Raw genomic sequence first — 14,413 nt, 5'->3', positions numbered from 1 at the left:
TCAAAAGCAATTAATGTATTATGTAAAACAGGTTTTCTGAATTTAGTCCAGGACTTTTGTTATCCACACACAAACCTGTACTAAATGTGAAGTCAGTGCTGGTAATAATGGATTTGGCTCGTATTTATTTATATCTGCATTTATTAAATGTGGTACAAACAACAGCAATAAAAAAAACTTAAGAATTCAGGTTATGCTGCAGATTGGTCTGCCACACAAAAAAAACACCTCTTCTTCACACGAAAGGGTGTAAGCAGAGAGAGAGAGAGAGAGAGAGAGAGAGAGAGAGAGAGAGAGAGAGAGAGAGAGAGAGTGTACATGATTCTCTCACAGGAAACAGATCTAAGATAAAATGGTATGACCCCATTTTTAATAATTTAGCTAGAAAGGTTTGTTTTGAATTTGGAGTAAATATGCACAAATATAAATACTCTCCAAACATATCAAATAAAAATGAAACACTATTTCATATTCACATATTACTGCAACAAGATATGGAGAATGCGGATGGGGAGCTATCACAATTAAGGCCTCACATGTTTCTTGTTTATTATTGGTCAAGGTAAATTTTGGTTGTATTCTTACAATTTCACTTTTAGCACACAGTAAATGATTTATTGATAACAAAGATATAGATTTCGTAATGTCTGTAGTAGGCTACATGTTTATATTTTTGTTATGGCCCGTGCTCTTTCCACATTTTTCTCCTCCCATTACAGAATACAATGATAACAGTACAAATATTTAACGAACATGAAACATAATTTAAAAGTAATGTACTACATGAGTATTATATATACAGCAAAATCATAAATTAGGCTACTTGTACAAATAAGATTATGGGTTAATAATAAAAAGGGACAACTACAACACTCTTTAACATTATGAGATATGATCATAATGTAATGTTTTTACAAAGAGAGTGCATGACGTTTAACATCCTGTCATTCTAGTCAAATCAACATGCTACACATTAAGGGGGATGTTGGCTCAAATTTTCCACACAAAAAGAAGAGAGGACATTGTGAAGTGCATGAGGCACAGCAGCATATTTATAGGCCAGGTGTCATTTTTCAGAATGGACTGAAGTGAGGGCAAGCAGAATGATCATGGTTGCAAAGTCACCAATGAATGTTCATGGCATCTGCAGTGATGATGTTGAGAGACATGAAGAAACTGCACAAAACTATTTTTTTAAAGCCATATTCACAATACAGTTGTTAACACACTGACCTTATATTTGGGAAGATGGTATTTGTCTGTCTGGCCATCCTGATCTAGGTTTTCTGTGGTTTTTCTAAATCCAATTAAGCAAATGTCAGGATGGCTACTTCAGAAAGGCCACAGCCAACCATGTGCCCTATCCTCATAAAAACATACTGACATATTCTGTGTATATGCTTTTGTGAGATGTTTATTATCATTGTATTATATTGACAAAAAGGTTAAAATATCATTGCGAGATGATTCCTGGATAAACACAAATATAAATGTTGCTGTAGTTTCTCCGTTATTCTATTAACTACATAATCTGGGTGTCAGATGAAAGGAAATGCAGTGTGTGTAGGAGCATTGGGAGCTGACAGGCACTCAACGCCAAGGTTATCAGCACGGGAAATTTTAATACTACAGTATACTCAACATATGACCGTGGCCGAACCCCAACATATTTTCATGTTACTTAAACAAGTCTCTATCCATTCATTCTGAAGCTACTTCATACTGATTTGTATACACATGTCGTTTCAGTGGAACATATGGTATAACTTCATTCGAACAGTTCTAAGTTTCCAATGGGCTATTTCACCTCGTTATTCTTGCTTCAAGCATTTCAGTAGTTTGGTACCATTTGGATTCCCATTTCTTTGTTTTTTTTATTATTTAAAGGTAATTTAAGGTAAATGTTCTATAAAAATCAGGCTAATCCACACAATCTGGAAACGAAACTAAAGAAGCAGTCAACTCATAAGTTTATCTGGACCAGAAACGATCTACCGTTTATGCAGGAAAGTTGTGCGTGACGTAATAACAGTGATTTTGTCTAACCACAGTCTCAAATTATTGCCAGAAAAGCAGGTTTCTTAACATGTAGGCACAAAGTCCTTACACTAACCATTGGTTCTAGACAGGACCTTCCTAATCTAAAATTTACTGCGCCGATAGCAAGTCACACAGTAGATATTCATATCAATTTATATAACAATAAGTTTCTGCGCCAATATAGTTCTGAAGGAGTTGTTGGTACTATTCTTTCGAACATGGATGCTATGAGTACAAAAATTAGTTAAAATTATAACACAATTCACGGTTAGCTCTATGAGAATGTTAGTACTTCACACTAAATATTACAATGCAACAATAACGATAGCAGCACGTGTTTCTGCACCTTCTAACAAAGAAACCTCTTTACTCACACTTACACCGATAACATACATTATCATGTAAGGGTGTACAGTGTGACGAATGCCTGCCATTTTCGAAAGGTTTAAATCATTAACTGATACACCGGAAGAATGAACGAATTATATGCCTACCTTCCACCGCAACACCAACTTTACTGGACGTTTCGACCTTTAGGATCAGCAACTGCCACTGTAAGTAAATTCCCCAACATGTACCTCACAATGCCTTTCGTCATTCGGGACTTCCCCTTTTAGATTTGAGCTCCACATTCCGGCTCAGCAGTAATCTGTTAGTACTACCTTAAGTTTCCCTGCCCGTCTTAAAACGCTCATATATACGTAATTAATTCCTATGAGTTTCTATTTTTTTCGTACCGCGAAACATGTTAACTAAGTATCTACGTGCGTTGCACAAGAAAGTGTTGCCACCTTTCAGAAATTATTTATTTCTGAACTTGAATAGAGGATATGGCTTTGGAATCGAGGTTTGTGCACAACTCGTCACCACTCGCAGTTTCGGGATTGCTCGGATCATTGGGGAAATGAAACCATTTATGTCAAAACATATACTATTATCAAGTGCAGATCAGCTTCATAGTGTATGAAGAGAAAACTCAATAAATTATGCCCTTCGAGCTCCCACAACAGTTTTGGATGAAGGTCTTTCTGCCAACATTAGCGAATTATGTCGCAATGAGAGCAAGTTGTGTTGTGAAATTAAAGCTTGAGGTTCAGGCATGTCATTAAATAGGAATATCGTATTCATGTGAAACAGATTACATAAATTATTCTCAGTGTTAAACGATATGTAGGTGTAAAACTTTGTTCTACGCCCAATACGTAGCGTCGCTGTGGGGACAAATTCCGACTTTTCTCACGCAGTGCTGGTACTACAGATTTGATTTGTTCTTCGTACCTTACATCTGCACGAGTACAGGTGACTCGCTTCGTTACTGTAAGTCGCGTCCTCGAAGAGTTGTAAGTAGCGCCCACTGTTGAATTACTGCCTAACACAATTTCCATAACAGCGCAACGTGACATTCAGATAGCAACTACAGTGCACCCGGATTTGTTATCTATAATTTGTAAAGTTGGCAGTAATCTGAAACAAAAGACTACTTGCGCGAAACTAGAGTGATGAAAAATTCGACAAACTTAAGAGTGAGCTGTATGACACGAAGTTACATATCGTATTGTCATTCGTTTATTAAATACAAATTAAGACTTGCATTCTACGTAGAACTTCTTTGCGGGCACAATTAAGAAAATTAAGTCTCAAGAAGTGGATTTTGTTACTTCAGATTGTTCGCATCAAGCACTCCAGTGTATCTTACTGATCTTCTTCGTGCTAATAATTTGCGCAGCTGTTAGAAGTGTCTAGTTAATATAGTGTCGTGAAAATTCTGTAACCACTTCTCTCACGTATTAAAATTCGAGTTCAAAATTGATGTTCTGTGATTTGGCTATTATATCCTCGTATCGCTAGTTCATAGTTCTTAAGTTTTGAGTCACGCGGAAATCGGACACTTACTTGCCATATGTCTCATGTTATTAGGTGTTAATCTTTACGTTACCGGCGAATCAATTACTATATGATTTACAATTTCTACTACTACTATTGTGGCAGTTTTGGTATGTAATGAAAATAATTTGCAGTACACGAAATGAAATAAATTTACACTAATTATTGTATCAACATACAACCTGATTTTCGGATAGCGCCAAATCGTGAACGCAGAAACCTTTATTCACTAATAAGGAAATTGAATACAATGTGCAGTAAACTGTAAAATTCAAAAGTTAGATTTCATTTTAGAATCCAGGGAATTTTCTCTCGCAAGTGTACTATACTGTATCAGAATACAGGCCTACTCTGCTAGTACTGTTCTTTAATGGTATTCATTAAACATAATAAAATCATTCAGAAGAACTGTAATTCACATTGCTTGACTATGAACTATGTATATAATTGTCAAGAGTGCAAACTGAGGTTCCATATTGTAATACAAAGATCTTTGCATTCCTGTCTGGCATGAGCTTAGGAAGTGAGTCAGAATACTAGAAATTAAAAACATACATACTTTATTTTCCACTTCTACCAGAGATTAGGCCTATCTAGATTCTATGAGGGCTTGTAACTGTGAATTGTGTGACAATTAACATTACAGAACAGAAGTGTAGGTGTTGGAGGCTAACATTACAACGTGCACCGGGACAGAGAGAGCACTGAGGCTCTACTGGCAGAGACAGAACAATGGCCATAGGAGACATGGCCACCACGCTGGCAATCATAAGGAACTCCATGGATGTACTATATTTTCTCAAAGTTTAATTTATAAGTGAGTTTTCTACCCTGCCAAAGATTGATTTGTATGTGAAAAATTCTTAATTTCTCTCCAAATCAAGTAAGTACACAGACACCTGTGTTTTGATTGCCTTATTACTGTTACACAATGCGAGCACTAAATTTCTGATGATCACATGATGCATTCATGTGAATATGTAATTTGTTAAGTCTGTAAAATGAATTTTCTTATAGTAGATGATCTGTTATTAATTTTGTGGTTTTTTGTTTAAAGATCAATGAGAAAGAAAAAAATTAAGTGTTGCATTTTCGTGAGTAATTTTAATGCTCGCAGCTCTAAAGGTTCCATGACATTGCATAGAACACTTAAGGAAAGCACGTTTAGCCTTCTGGTTACATTTGATGGCTCTTTGTGATCTAATACCAAGCACAAACTACATTAAAACGTATTTTGTCAAGAAATATTATTAGCGGCCACTGCATCTGAATAACTTGTCTTTATATCACACTATCAAGAGAGTTGAGTTTCTGGATGAAGGTAACTAGATAGGTTTACAGGAATATAGACTTAAGAGTAGGCTGTATACTACAAGTTGTGCTGGAGTGTTGTCCAAGTTTGGTTCCGATCCTAAACTGTGGCTCCGGCAGGGAGAAATAAACACCCATAATACCATTTTGATGTAATTCTCACACCCAGTATGATTCAACTGGCAATTATTTTGCACCACATACTTCTTATTTGTCAAGCATTGACAGTAGCCAACAACACTACATCCATCGGAATGGTTCTTCAGTTTCCTGAAGGAGTCCACCTTTTTATGGTTGCAAACATGAATTACTTGCCTTGTACATTATTCTAATTTTAATTACTTGGAAAATGTATGACTGACTCATCAAGTAATACAGCACTTCGTTTTTTTCCTGTCTCTAATCATTTTCATTTTGCCCTGCCCAAAGAGATTTCTTCAACCAAACACTAAAAAATGAAAGTATTTCTTCTTCTATTTGTGTTGAGCTATCTGTTCCACAGAGAATGAAGCTATTGTACTTTTGAAATATCTTGAGCCTTATTTTACTTAGTAAGAGATTCCAAGATGTGGTATGTTTTGGTGCATTCATGATTGGCTATTTAACTTCCATCTCCACTATTTGTTTTGTCAGTTAAATGAGCTATCCAAGAACTGGAAATTCATTACTCATGGCAAGAACAGTTCCAAATGTTCTCATAACACACTGAGCACATACTTTCCATCAATAGACATTTAACAAGTTTCATGTGCTGGCCATTTTTGCAAAAGCTGTATATAAATTACATTAGTTCAAAAGAAAAATACTTTTTGCATGCTGCACATTAAGTTGTTCTTTTATGTCGTATACCCAGAGACAGGGTTGTAGCCTCTCCCCGATGTTATTCAATCTGTATATTGAGCAAGCAGTAAAGGAAACAAAAGAAAAATTCGGAGTAGGTATTAAAATTCATGGAGAAGAAGTAAAAACTTTGAGGTTCGCTGATGACATTGTAATTCTGTCAGGGACAGCAAAGGACCTGGAAGAGCAGTTGAACAGAATGGACAGTGTCTTGAAAGGAGGATTTAAGATGAACATCAACAAAAGCAAAACGGGGACAATGGAATGTAGTCAAATTAAATCAGGTGATGCTGAGGGAATTAGATTAGGAAATGAGACACTTAAAGTAGTAAAGGAGTTCTGCTATTTGGGGAGCAAAATAACTGATGATGGTCGAAGTGGAGAGGATATAAAATGTAGACTGGCAATGGCAAGGAAAGCGTTTCTGAAGAAGAGACATTTGTTAGCATCGAGTATAGATTTAAGTGTAAGGAAATCGTTTCTGAAAGTATTTGTATGGAGTGTAGCCATGTATGGAAGTGAAACATGGACTATAACTAGTCTGGGCAAGAAGAGAATAGAAGCTTTCGAAATGTGGTGCTACAGAAGAATGCTGAAGATAAGGTGGGTAGATCACGTAACTAATGAGGAGGTATTGAATAGGATTGGGGAGAAGAGAAGTTTGTGGCACAACTTGACTAGAAGAAGGGATCGGTTGGTAGGACATGTCCTGAGGCATCAAGGGATAACAAATTTAGCATTGAAGGGCAGCGTGGAGGGTAAAAATCGTAGAGGGAGACCAAGAGATGAATACAGTAAGCAGATTCAGAAGGATGTAGGTTGCAGTAGGTACTGGGAGATGAAGAAGCTAGCACAGGACAGAGTAGCATGGAGAGCTGAATCAAACCAGTCTCAGGACTGAAGACAACAACAACAACCCAGAGTTTTGCCTTAGCTACAAAGCGACTTCGTTGGGCGTCCAGAAATACTACATATTTTTTCGTTTGCACATGTAAGTTATGGATTTAAAATGGTACATTGAGGATTTCATAATATAATCAATTAGATGTGGATCTACGTATTTTTATATTTTATTATGAAAATCTCAATGAACTGTTTTAAACCTATATCCCCACCCCCCTGCCCTGTCCAAAACAATGGACCTTGCCGTTGGTGGGCAGGCTTGTGTGCCTTGGTGATACAGGTAACCATACCATTGATGCAACCACAATGGAGGGGCACATATTGAGAGGTCAGAGAAACATGGTTCCTGAGGAGGGGTAGGGTAATGGTGTGTGCTACCCAGACTTTTGTAAATAGGCTTATGTTGTGTGCAATAACTCCATATCAGCAAATTTGTGTGCAGATTTTGCTAGTGGAACAAAACTGTAAATATCTACACTGGGTAAGCAAGGGTGATTGTGGCAGTAACTGCTCTGTTGTACAGTTAATGAGTCAAACTAGAACTTGGTTATGGTATTAGTGATACAAGGAGCTCAAACTTGGCATACTCAGTGGCAAGCAAGACAACAAATCTGTTGTCAAGGATGTTCTACAGTTTTTTTTATGAAAATAAACATTCAACTAACAGTTCTCAAGTTCTATAGTATAAGCTTACCTGTCATTGGATGCTCAGATTGTTTGTCACAATGTTTTCTTCGCCAATACACGTTGCTGTGTGTCTGCATGTAAAATGTGAAGGTAATGTACAGGTGATCATCAAGTACTGTTACGTCTGGTTTCTATGTCAAGTGTGACATTGCTTGCAAGCATATGTAAGGTAAAGGTTTCACAATACATATTGAAGGTAAAAGTTTAACAAGAAACAAAACACATACTTTCTGTGCAACCATAATATAGTAATTGTGGGTTAAACATTTACAATACAAACAATAAAACATATTTATTTAATTTTTTTTACAATATTATAGTGTAAATATATCTATACATTTCTGATTCTTACAGTCATTTTAAAATTAACATCGTAGATTTACATTCATAAGACATCTGCAATGGGGACGATGAAGGGTGGAAAATTATTCTGACATTTGGCTCTCACGTGCACCAGAGTCTTTATCAATACAGCATGCATAACTCTGGAAATAAAAAAGCCAAGTCAAAAGTTACCAGCATATTCCATCGTGCAGAAAAATCATGCAAAACTGAGTTACATGCATCAGCCAAACTACATCAAAGTCTGGTGTGTAAAATTTATTTCTTGAACTATAGAAGAATTACACATACTTATTCAGCAAACTAATTCCAGTTATTCATAAAATGGTTAGGACAGCAGGTAAAAGAAAACAGGAAAGACAACTGAAGATGTTAAACAAAGACAGGCTTCCACTGGATACATATTAGAAGATGCGATCTCTTGACAATGATGATGATGTTTGGTTTTTGGGGCACTCAACTGTGCACAGTCACCAGCACCCGCTCTTGACAATGAAAATTAGGAGGAGATCCTGGAGGTATTTGGAGTAGCAAGTAAACTCCAAAAGTTCCTTTACATTCTGATGTTAGCCTCAATCTTGGTTAGGAGAAATCCAATGTTACTCGTTAATTGGCATTTATGTGAATCTTTTTCATGTAAGGGAAGTGAGAAATGTTAAATCTGACAAACAAGCAGTAAAAAATAACGTTATAAACCAATGAAAAATTTATTACATAATGAAGCTTTTGATTAATGTGCTTAGTGCTTCTTGTTGAGACATGTGTTAGTAAAGAAAATACAGTTTTATGAATATTTTAATCATGGATGACCTGATGTTTAGAAGATACTGTTTTGTCAACAATCCATTTCCCAGAGAACATACAACATGGCAGCTAGAAATGTACAGGCTAATTGTTATCAATTATTTCTAAAGCATAATGTGAGTTAACTTCAAAATCACAAATGATGGAAGCAAAATGATTTTGCCAAAGCTACGATAAAACCTGCTGGCAATCAGCACAAAGTTACAATACTGTAAAGGAAAAACCCTCTTAATTTTACTGTAGGCCTATTGTAAATTTATTAAACATTATTAGTTTTTACTACACCTTTTAGTGCTATGAAAATGGCCAATTGCGAAGAAACCAAAAAGCAGGCACATAAACCGTTCATTAAAAAGTTTCATTTTAATTTCTTCATCACTACTTTTCTAATTTAATTCTTCTTTGGAATTACTGAAGTTCTAACACCCAAGAACGCTGAGCAATATTAATCGTGTAGAGGATACAGCTTTAGTGCTGCTTCACAATAAACTTGTTATCTAAGACCTTCTGAAACCATCATAGCTTAGACATTTTTCCTTTGTCATAGAGCATATTCCACTAGGATATTCTCATTAAGTGGGATTTCTTCACTGTTTTCATTTTATAAGGCTGACATTATGATTCTGTATAAAAATAACAAAGTGTAGGTTTTTATAATCTGGGCAATGCTGCACATATGATAAATGTGATGCAATACCACATTGTGCCCTTTTCTCTTAATATGGCACTAGTTGATCTTTAAATGTAGAAGATGAATGTCAATAAGATGAACTTACATTCTGACTAACAAAAAATATTCAGTTTTGTCTTACAGTACTAAAAATTTATTTTATTATACTTGCAAGCTCAATGCTTCCATCATCTGTAATATCTGTGTGACAATTTTGGACATCATTGTGGAGCCTTTTCTTAAACAAGCAAACATATATATCTGGGAAAGCATTACTGTTCATAAAAAGTTGTCTGCAAATGTTTCACATAAGTATGCAAATGTCTCACATAAGTATGCAAATGTCTCACATAAGTATGCAAATGTTTCACATAAGTAACATTGAATGTCTGAGGTTTCTGGGATGCTGATCTGTTATGAAATATTTTAACTGATGTTATTATGAAAACTGGTAGGAATACCTCCTTGTGCAGTACTACCATGTTTGCTTGCAGTTAACCGTCATGTCTTCCATTATTCAAATCAATACCTGAAATTTTATTTTGGTACCATCTCACAGAATAGGGACTTATTATTTACTGTTCTTGATCAGCCTGCACTAAATCGAAATTAATCTCAAGACAAAATGTGTATTTAGAAGCTTTTTCAATAATTTTCATAAGTTTCTGAATGTACACATTACAGTGATCAGTACTATGCTTAAAGCAGCTTAAAAGCTTGTAAATGATCTGTACAGAGCTATAATGATCAGCATCTCAGGAAAGCAATCAATCATTACTGCAGCCTGACAAAAGACAAACAGTAAGAGTACCAAAGTGTTCAGCCACAGTATTTGTAAAACTACATTCATAAAAGCAGAAGTTTCCCATAATATCCACTGGCCAGAATATAATACCCATTTACTTTTCAGCAGAAGAACTGATACACATCAGTACATGATGGTCTAGGTACTTCTGTTTGTGAGGTTGAGATAAGTAGCAATAAACGTAATTTACTTGCACCCTTAGTTCAATTATCCTCAACTGTGCTGAGGAAGTGGGCAAGTTCATAATGCGTATCAAAATCATTAACTGAAACTAAGTATAATCATAAAGAGGCACATAATCTAATTTTGTACAACTTATCTGCCATTTGTCTACTTCCAAACTATTACGTGTATGGAACCTTGTGGGATGATAATTTTGTATTTCAAATACATCTTTATCAAAATTTCTCTTGGGATATTGCACACATTTTATGAGTAAGACTTATAATTTTATACAAAATAGCTCAGCACAAAGTCCTTTTGTTATTTGTGCCATCTGAGTATAAACTTTCATGCATTCAACACTATTCATCTTTATACATTATGACTTTGAGATCAACAATCATATAATTTGTGGAGCATTGTGAGTGCTACAGTTGCTCAATATAAGAGACAGTAAGATTGGTGGAAATGCTTAGTGTAGGCACGATGTCCAAATGTTTCATTTATGATGGTAACAGGCATACTTGTTGAAATTCAACTTTTGTGTCCAAGCAGATTTGTATGTGCAGTAAAACTTTAAAGAGTTCGTTTAGTCAATGAAATTTCTAGTATTTGAACAGACTAAATTGTTCAAAGCTACAGAAAATTTAGCTGTCAAAAGATAATGTGCTCATTGGCACAAAAGTATCTGATACATTATCACAAAATGAATTGAAAGACAAGATACGCATATGACAGTCAAGCAATGGAGATTCATTACTTGTGATGAAGTATGGCTCTTTTTGTTGCATCCAACAATAATTAATACCATACAACCATTAGAATTCACAAAATAACTGTGCTTAGTATACTACAGATCACACTGCACAGAGAAATGACAAATTCTGATGCCACTGTTTAGCTGTACACGTCAGTTTCTTGCTTTGCAACCCTAAACCTAAGTACAATCCATTCCTCCTCGTTACATTTTATTTAGTTACACTGGAAATTCATCTTTTAATCTGCATTCATCTTATACTCTGAAACTTGCCAGTGGACAGTTTTATTTTACCACAAATGATGGGAACAGCCTCAATCTGATATGATGCAGCACTCCACATTTCTAGTTTCTGACCCAACGATTTATATTTGGATAATTCTCACATTAATGTGTTCATACTGTGCTAGTCTTTAGATTTTTATTGAAGGAATCATCTCCATTCCATTTTTATTGTGTTTGGGAATTCTGTCAGTCTGACTGTGATAATTTTTCTTGCCAGGACAATGCTACTTGTATATAGTTTATGCTGATCGTATCTGCATCTCTCTTCTCAAACTACAAACTTCTGCTTTTACTGTACCAGTATTATTACACTGAAACATTTACAGGTAAGAATGGTGGGTGTTTGTATAACAACTATGTCTCAACAAGTACAATAAACTATTTGATTTAAATAGTCTACATAAGACATGTAGCCAAAATATCACTACACAGTTTCACATAAATTACTCTTTGTATACAAAGATAGCAGTAATTATCAGAAATTCAGTTCTCCCAGACTGAGGTGTAACTGTACCCTGTATCTCCACAACTACAAATACATAACAGAAAATTCTGACCAAGTAAGAAAATTACATTGTTCTTTATATATAATATATGGGTGTATCACCACCTTTTCCAGTCTTGAATATTAAGCAAAATTAGTCATTAAAATCTTGTAAATCAAGTGAGTCATTTTACAGAAATTTTACTGAGGACGTGTTTTGGAGTATTATAAGAAAGCGCATAATTACTTCACTCTCAGCAATAAAATTATTCAATTGGATGTCAGGCAAAAGTCCAGAAGCAGCTGAATAAGCATGCAACATGCACAAACAAATTGTATGACACCTAGTCCCATGACATTTTTTAAATATGTCACACCTATCACAATTTGTTGGAATAGTACAGCCCAGTTTCATCGTTAAGTAAATTAAAGTGCCCACCCGTTAAAGGTGACTGATCAATTTGATATGTCTACACAAGGAATGCTAGTTCAGATTTGTACCACAGTTGACTGGTGCAAATAAATGGGGTGTAGGAGGGAATCTCACTTGGGGGGACGCTGCCTGGCACGGGAGCGAGCCAGGCTGCTAGCGTCGCTCAGCGTATACGTCTCAGGCTCGAACACAGGGGGATACTCTAGACCAGGGTAGTCAGGAGTGGGAGAGGGGGGCACACGGCGGCCCGGCTTTTTGCCAAGCATCGAGATCCCCATTGTAGGCTGAAAAAACAATAAAAACATAAAACATAAAATTTGTGTGTAAAAAAAAAAAAAAAGAAAATGGTATATGCATCTCATATACATCTGTACATAAAGGATACTTTATAAAGCTCTAATAAAGACAGCCCTTGTGACAGAGTTGTGTGTTGTCACACATGGCAGCTTGCAGAAAGGATAGAGCAAGAAAGAAAAATGCACACAGAAACATGTCACTAGGAAGAGGATAAATGACAGAGAAAACCTGCATTCAAATGCAAGCTAGCTGCAAGAGCGAAACTGGTAGATGAACTCTGACCAAAAGATATTTTAGAGCATCAAAAACTGACACAAATTGTATTAAAAAAGAGTGATGAAAAACATCCAAGAATGACTTATGTAAACTTATACATCTATAATACAATTTAGAAAAGTATTGTGACTCTCTTAGCTCACAGTTATAGTTACAGTTTCAATAAAGTTCTTAAATGTTGGCAATCTGAAAAATGTTGCTGTACATACACAATGAAACAATGCCTATTTAGAAATTGTTGAAAGAGAACATTATTGTACATGAAAAAAAAGATATTCACTGTTTTTTAATTACAAGAAATGTTTCTTTTCTCTTGTGATATACACTGTAAATGTGCATTTAGTAACTTTTGGTTACAGTCAATTCTTTTTTTCTGAAACACACAACCTGTATTTTCCATGGTAAAAGGTAATAGCTTCCAAGCCAGACAATGTACATTGTAAACACTAGGTCAAGGTGTGATATGTCTAATAAAGGAATACGAATAAATCTTGTAACACATTTGATAGGGAGGAACAGGAGGAGGAAGCTCAAACTTTAAGCTTTTGGAACACACATTTCGAATTTAAATTTACCTAATATAACTTCGAAGTGTTTAACTAGATGTTGTTAGCTGAAACTGTAGTGAGCAAACAAGTAGATACACAGCAAGAACAACATGCTATAAAAGTGTGAAATTCATCAGAGAACAATTTATCATAACATTAATTTTGTACTCCAACATATATGGCTAATAAACCTTTAGTGGAATGTTTAGAGAAACTGAATTAAGGGAAGTACTGTGAAATCGGTACTGCAACTTGGTAATATTGCAGCTTCATAATATATAATGAACTGCCAAATTTCAGCCCCATCACTAACATCTCTGGCACATAAATCTGGTACACTAATTCTCTTGATCCTAAGCTTACTTCCTTCACAAACTGTTATTATTGGACCTCTGTAAAAAAATATGTTGTTGAGCCTTCACTTTATCTCAAAGAAGCTTTAATATTATTTCTACCTCAAGAACATCATTCCTCTGGGTTATATTGTAGAAGACTTGAAAATATAATCAACAACAAAATTCCACTCCTAACTGATAAATATGGCGAAGACATTATGTGGCAAACAACTTGCACAAACACTGAGTACCAAGGAATGTGGCATTGTTCATATATTTATAGTTATAGTACCACATACCAATCAAATAGAAGAAGAGGATGCATTGCAATGGCAGGTAGGAAACTTTTGCCTTGCAAATCAAATGAAGAATGTACCTCTTCCAATTATTACGCAGTTAAAGTGCTATGTACAAATATCCTTCATGAGCTCTATTAATCAAACATAACACAACCAGTGCCAGAAGATTAACACATATTTTTAATCAAAAAGTCATGACACAGGTTTATTTGTGGGGACAGAATTTTCTACCATGTATTACTGCTACAAAT

General features: G+C 35.4%; 2 protein-coding genes across 13 annotated transcripts in view; both read right to left on the bottom strand.

The window, feature by feature from the left end:
- Positions 1-3,496, bottom strand: part of LOC126285328 (uncharacterized) — a 152,369-nt gene extending 148,873 nt beyond the window's left edge. For 2 of the 6 annotated variants that reach the window (XM_049984640.1, XM_049984641.1), the window contains exon 1: positions 2,535-2,792. The gene's annotated coding sequence lies outside the window, so the exon portion shown is untranslated. Of the gene's footprint in view, positions 1-2,534; positions 3,014-3,318 lie in introns of those variants that run through there. The other 4 variants (XM_049984639.1, XM_049984643.1, XM_049984638.1 and 1 more) reach the window with 4 other exon arrangements.
- A 4,446-nt stretch (positions 3,497-7,942) lies between these two features.
- LOC126285326 (CNK3/IPCEF1 fusion protein) overlaps positions 7,943-14,413 on the bottom strand; it is a 141,526-nt gene continuing 135,055 nt past the window's right edge. For 4 of the 7 annotated variants that reach the window (XM_049984637.1, XM_049984636.1, XM_049984634.1 and 1 more), the window contains one exon: positions 7,943-8,150. In XM_049984637.1, the coding sequence (XP_049840594.1) occupies positions 8,091-8,150 (60 nt within the window). In that variant the 3' untranslated portion in view covers positions 7,943-8,090. Of the gene's footprint in view, positions 12,692-14,413 lie in introns of all 7 variants that reach the window. The other 3 variants (XM_049984631.1, XM_049984635.1, XM_049984632.1) reach the window with 1 other exon arrangement.

Source organism: Schistocerca gregaria, chromosome 8 (genome assembly GCF_023897955.1).
Source record: "Schistocerca gregaria isolate iqSchGreg1 chromosome 8, iqSchGreg1.2, whole genome shotgun sequence".
In the NCBI taxonomy this organism is placed as follows: Eukaryota; Metazoa; Arthropoda; class Insecta; order Orthoptera; family Acrididae; genus Schistocerca; species Schistocerca gregaria.
The sequence above is the reverse complement of the archived record's forward strand: the minus strand, read 5'-3'. Positions and strand labels throughout refer to the sequence as shown.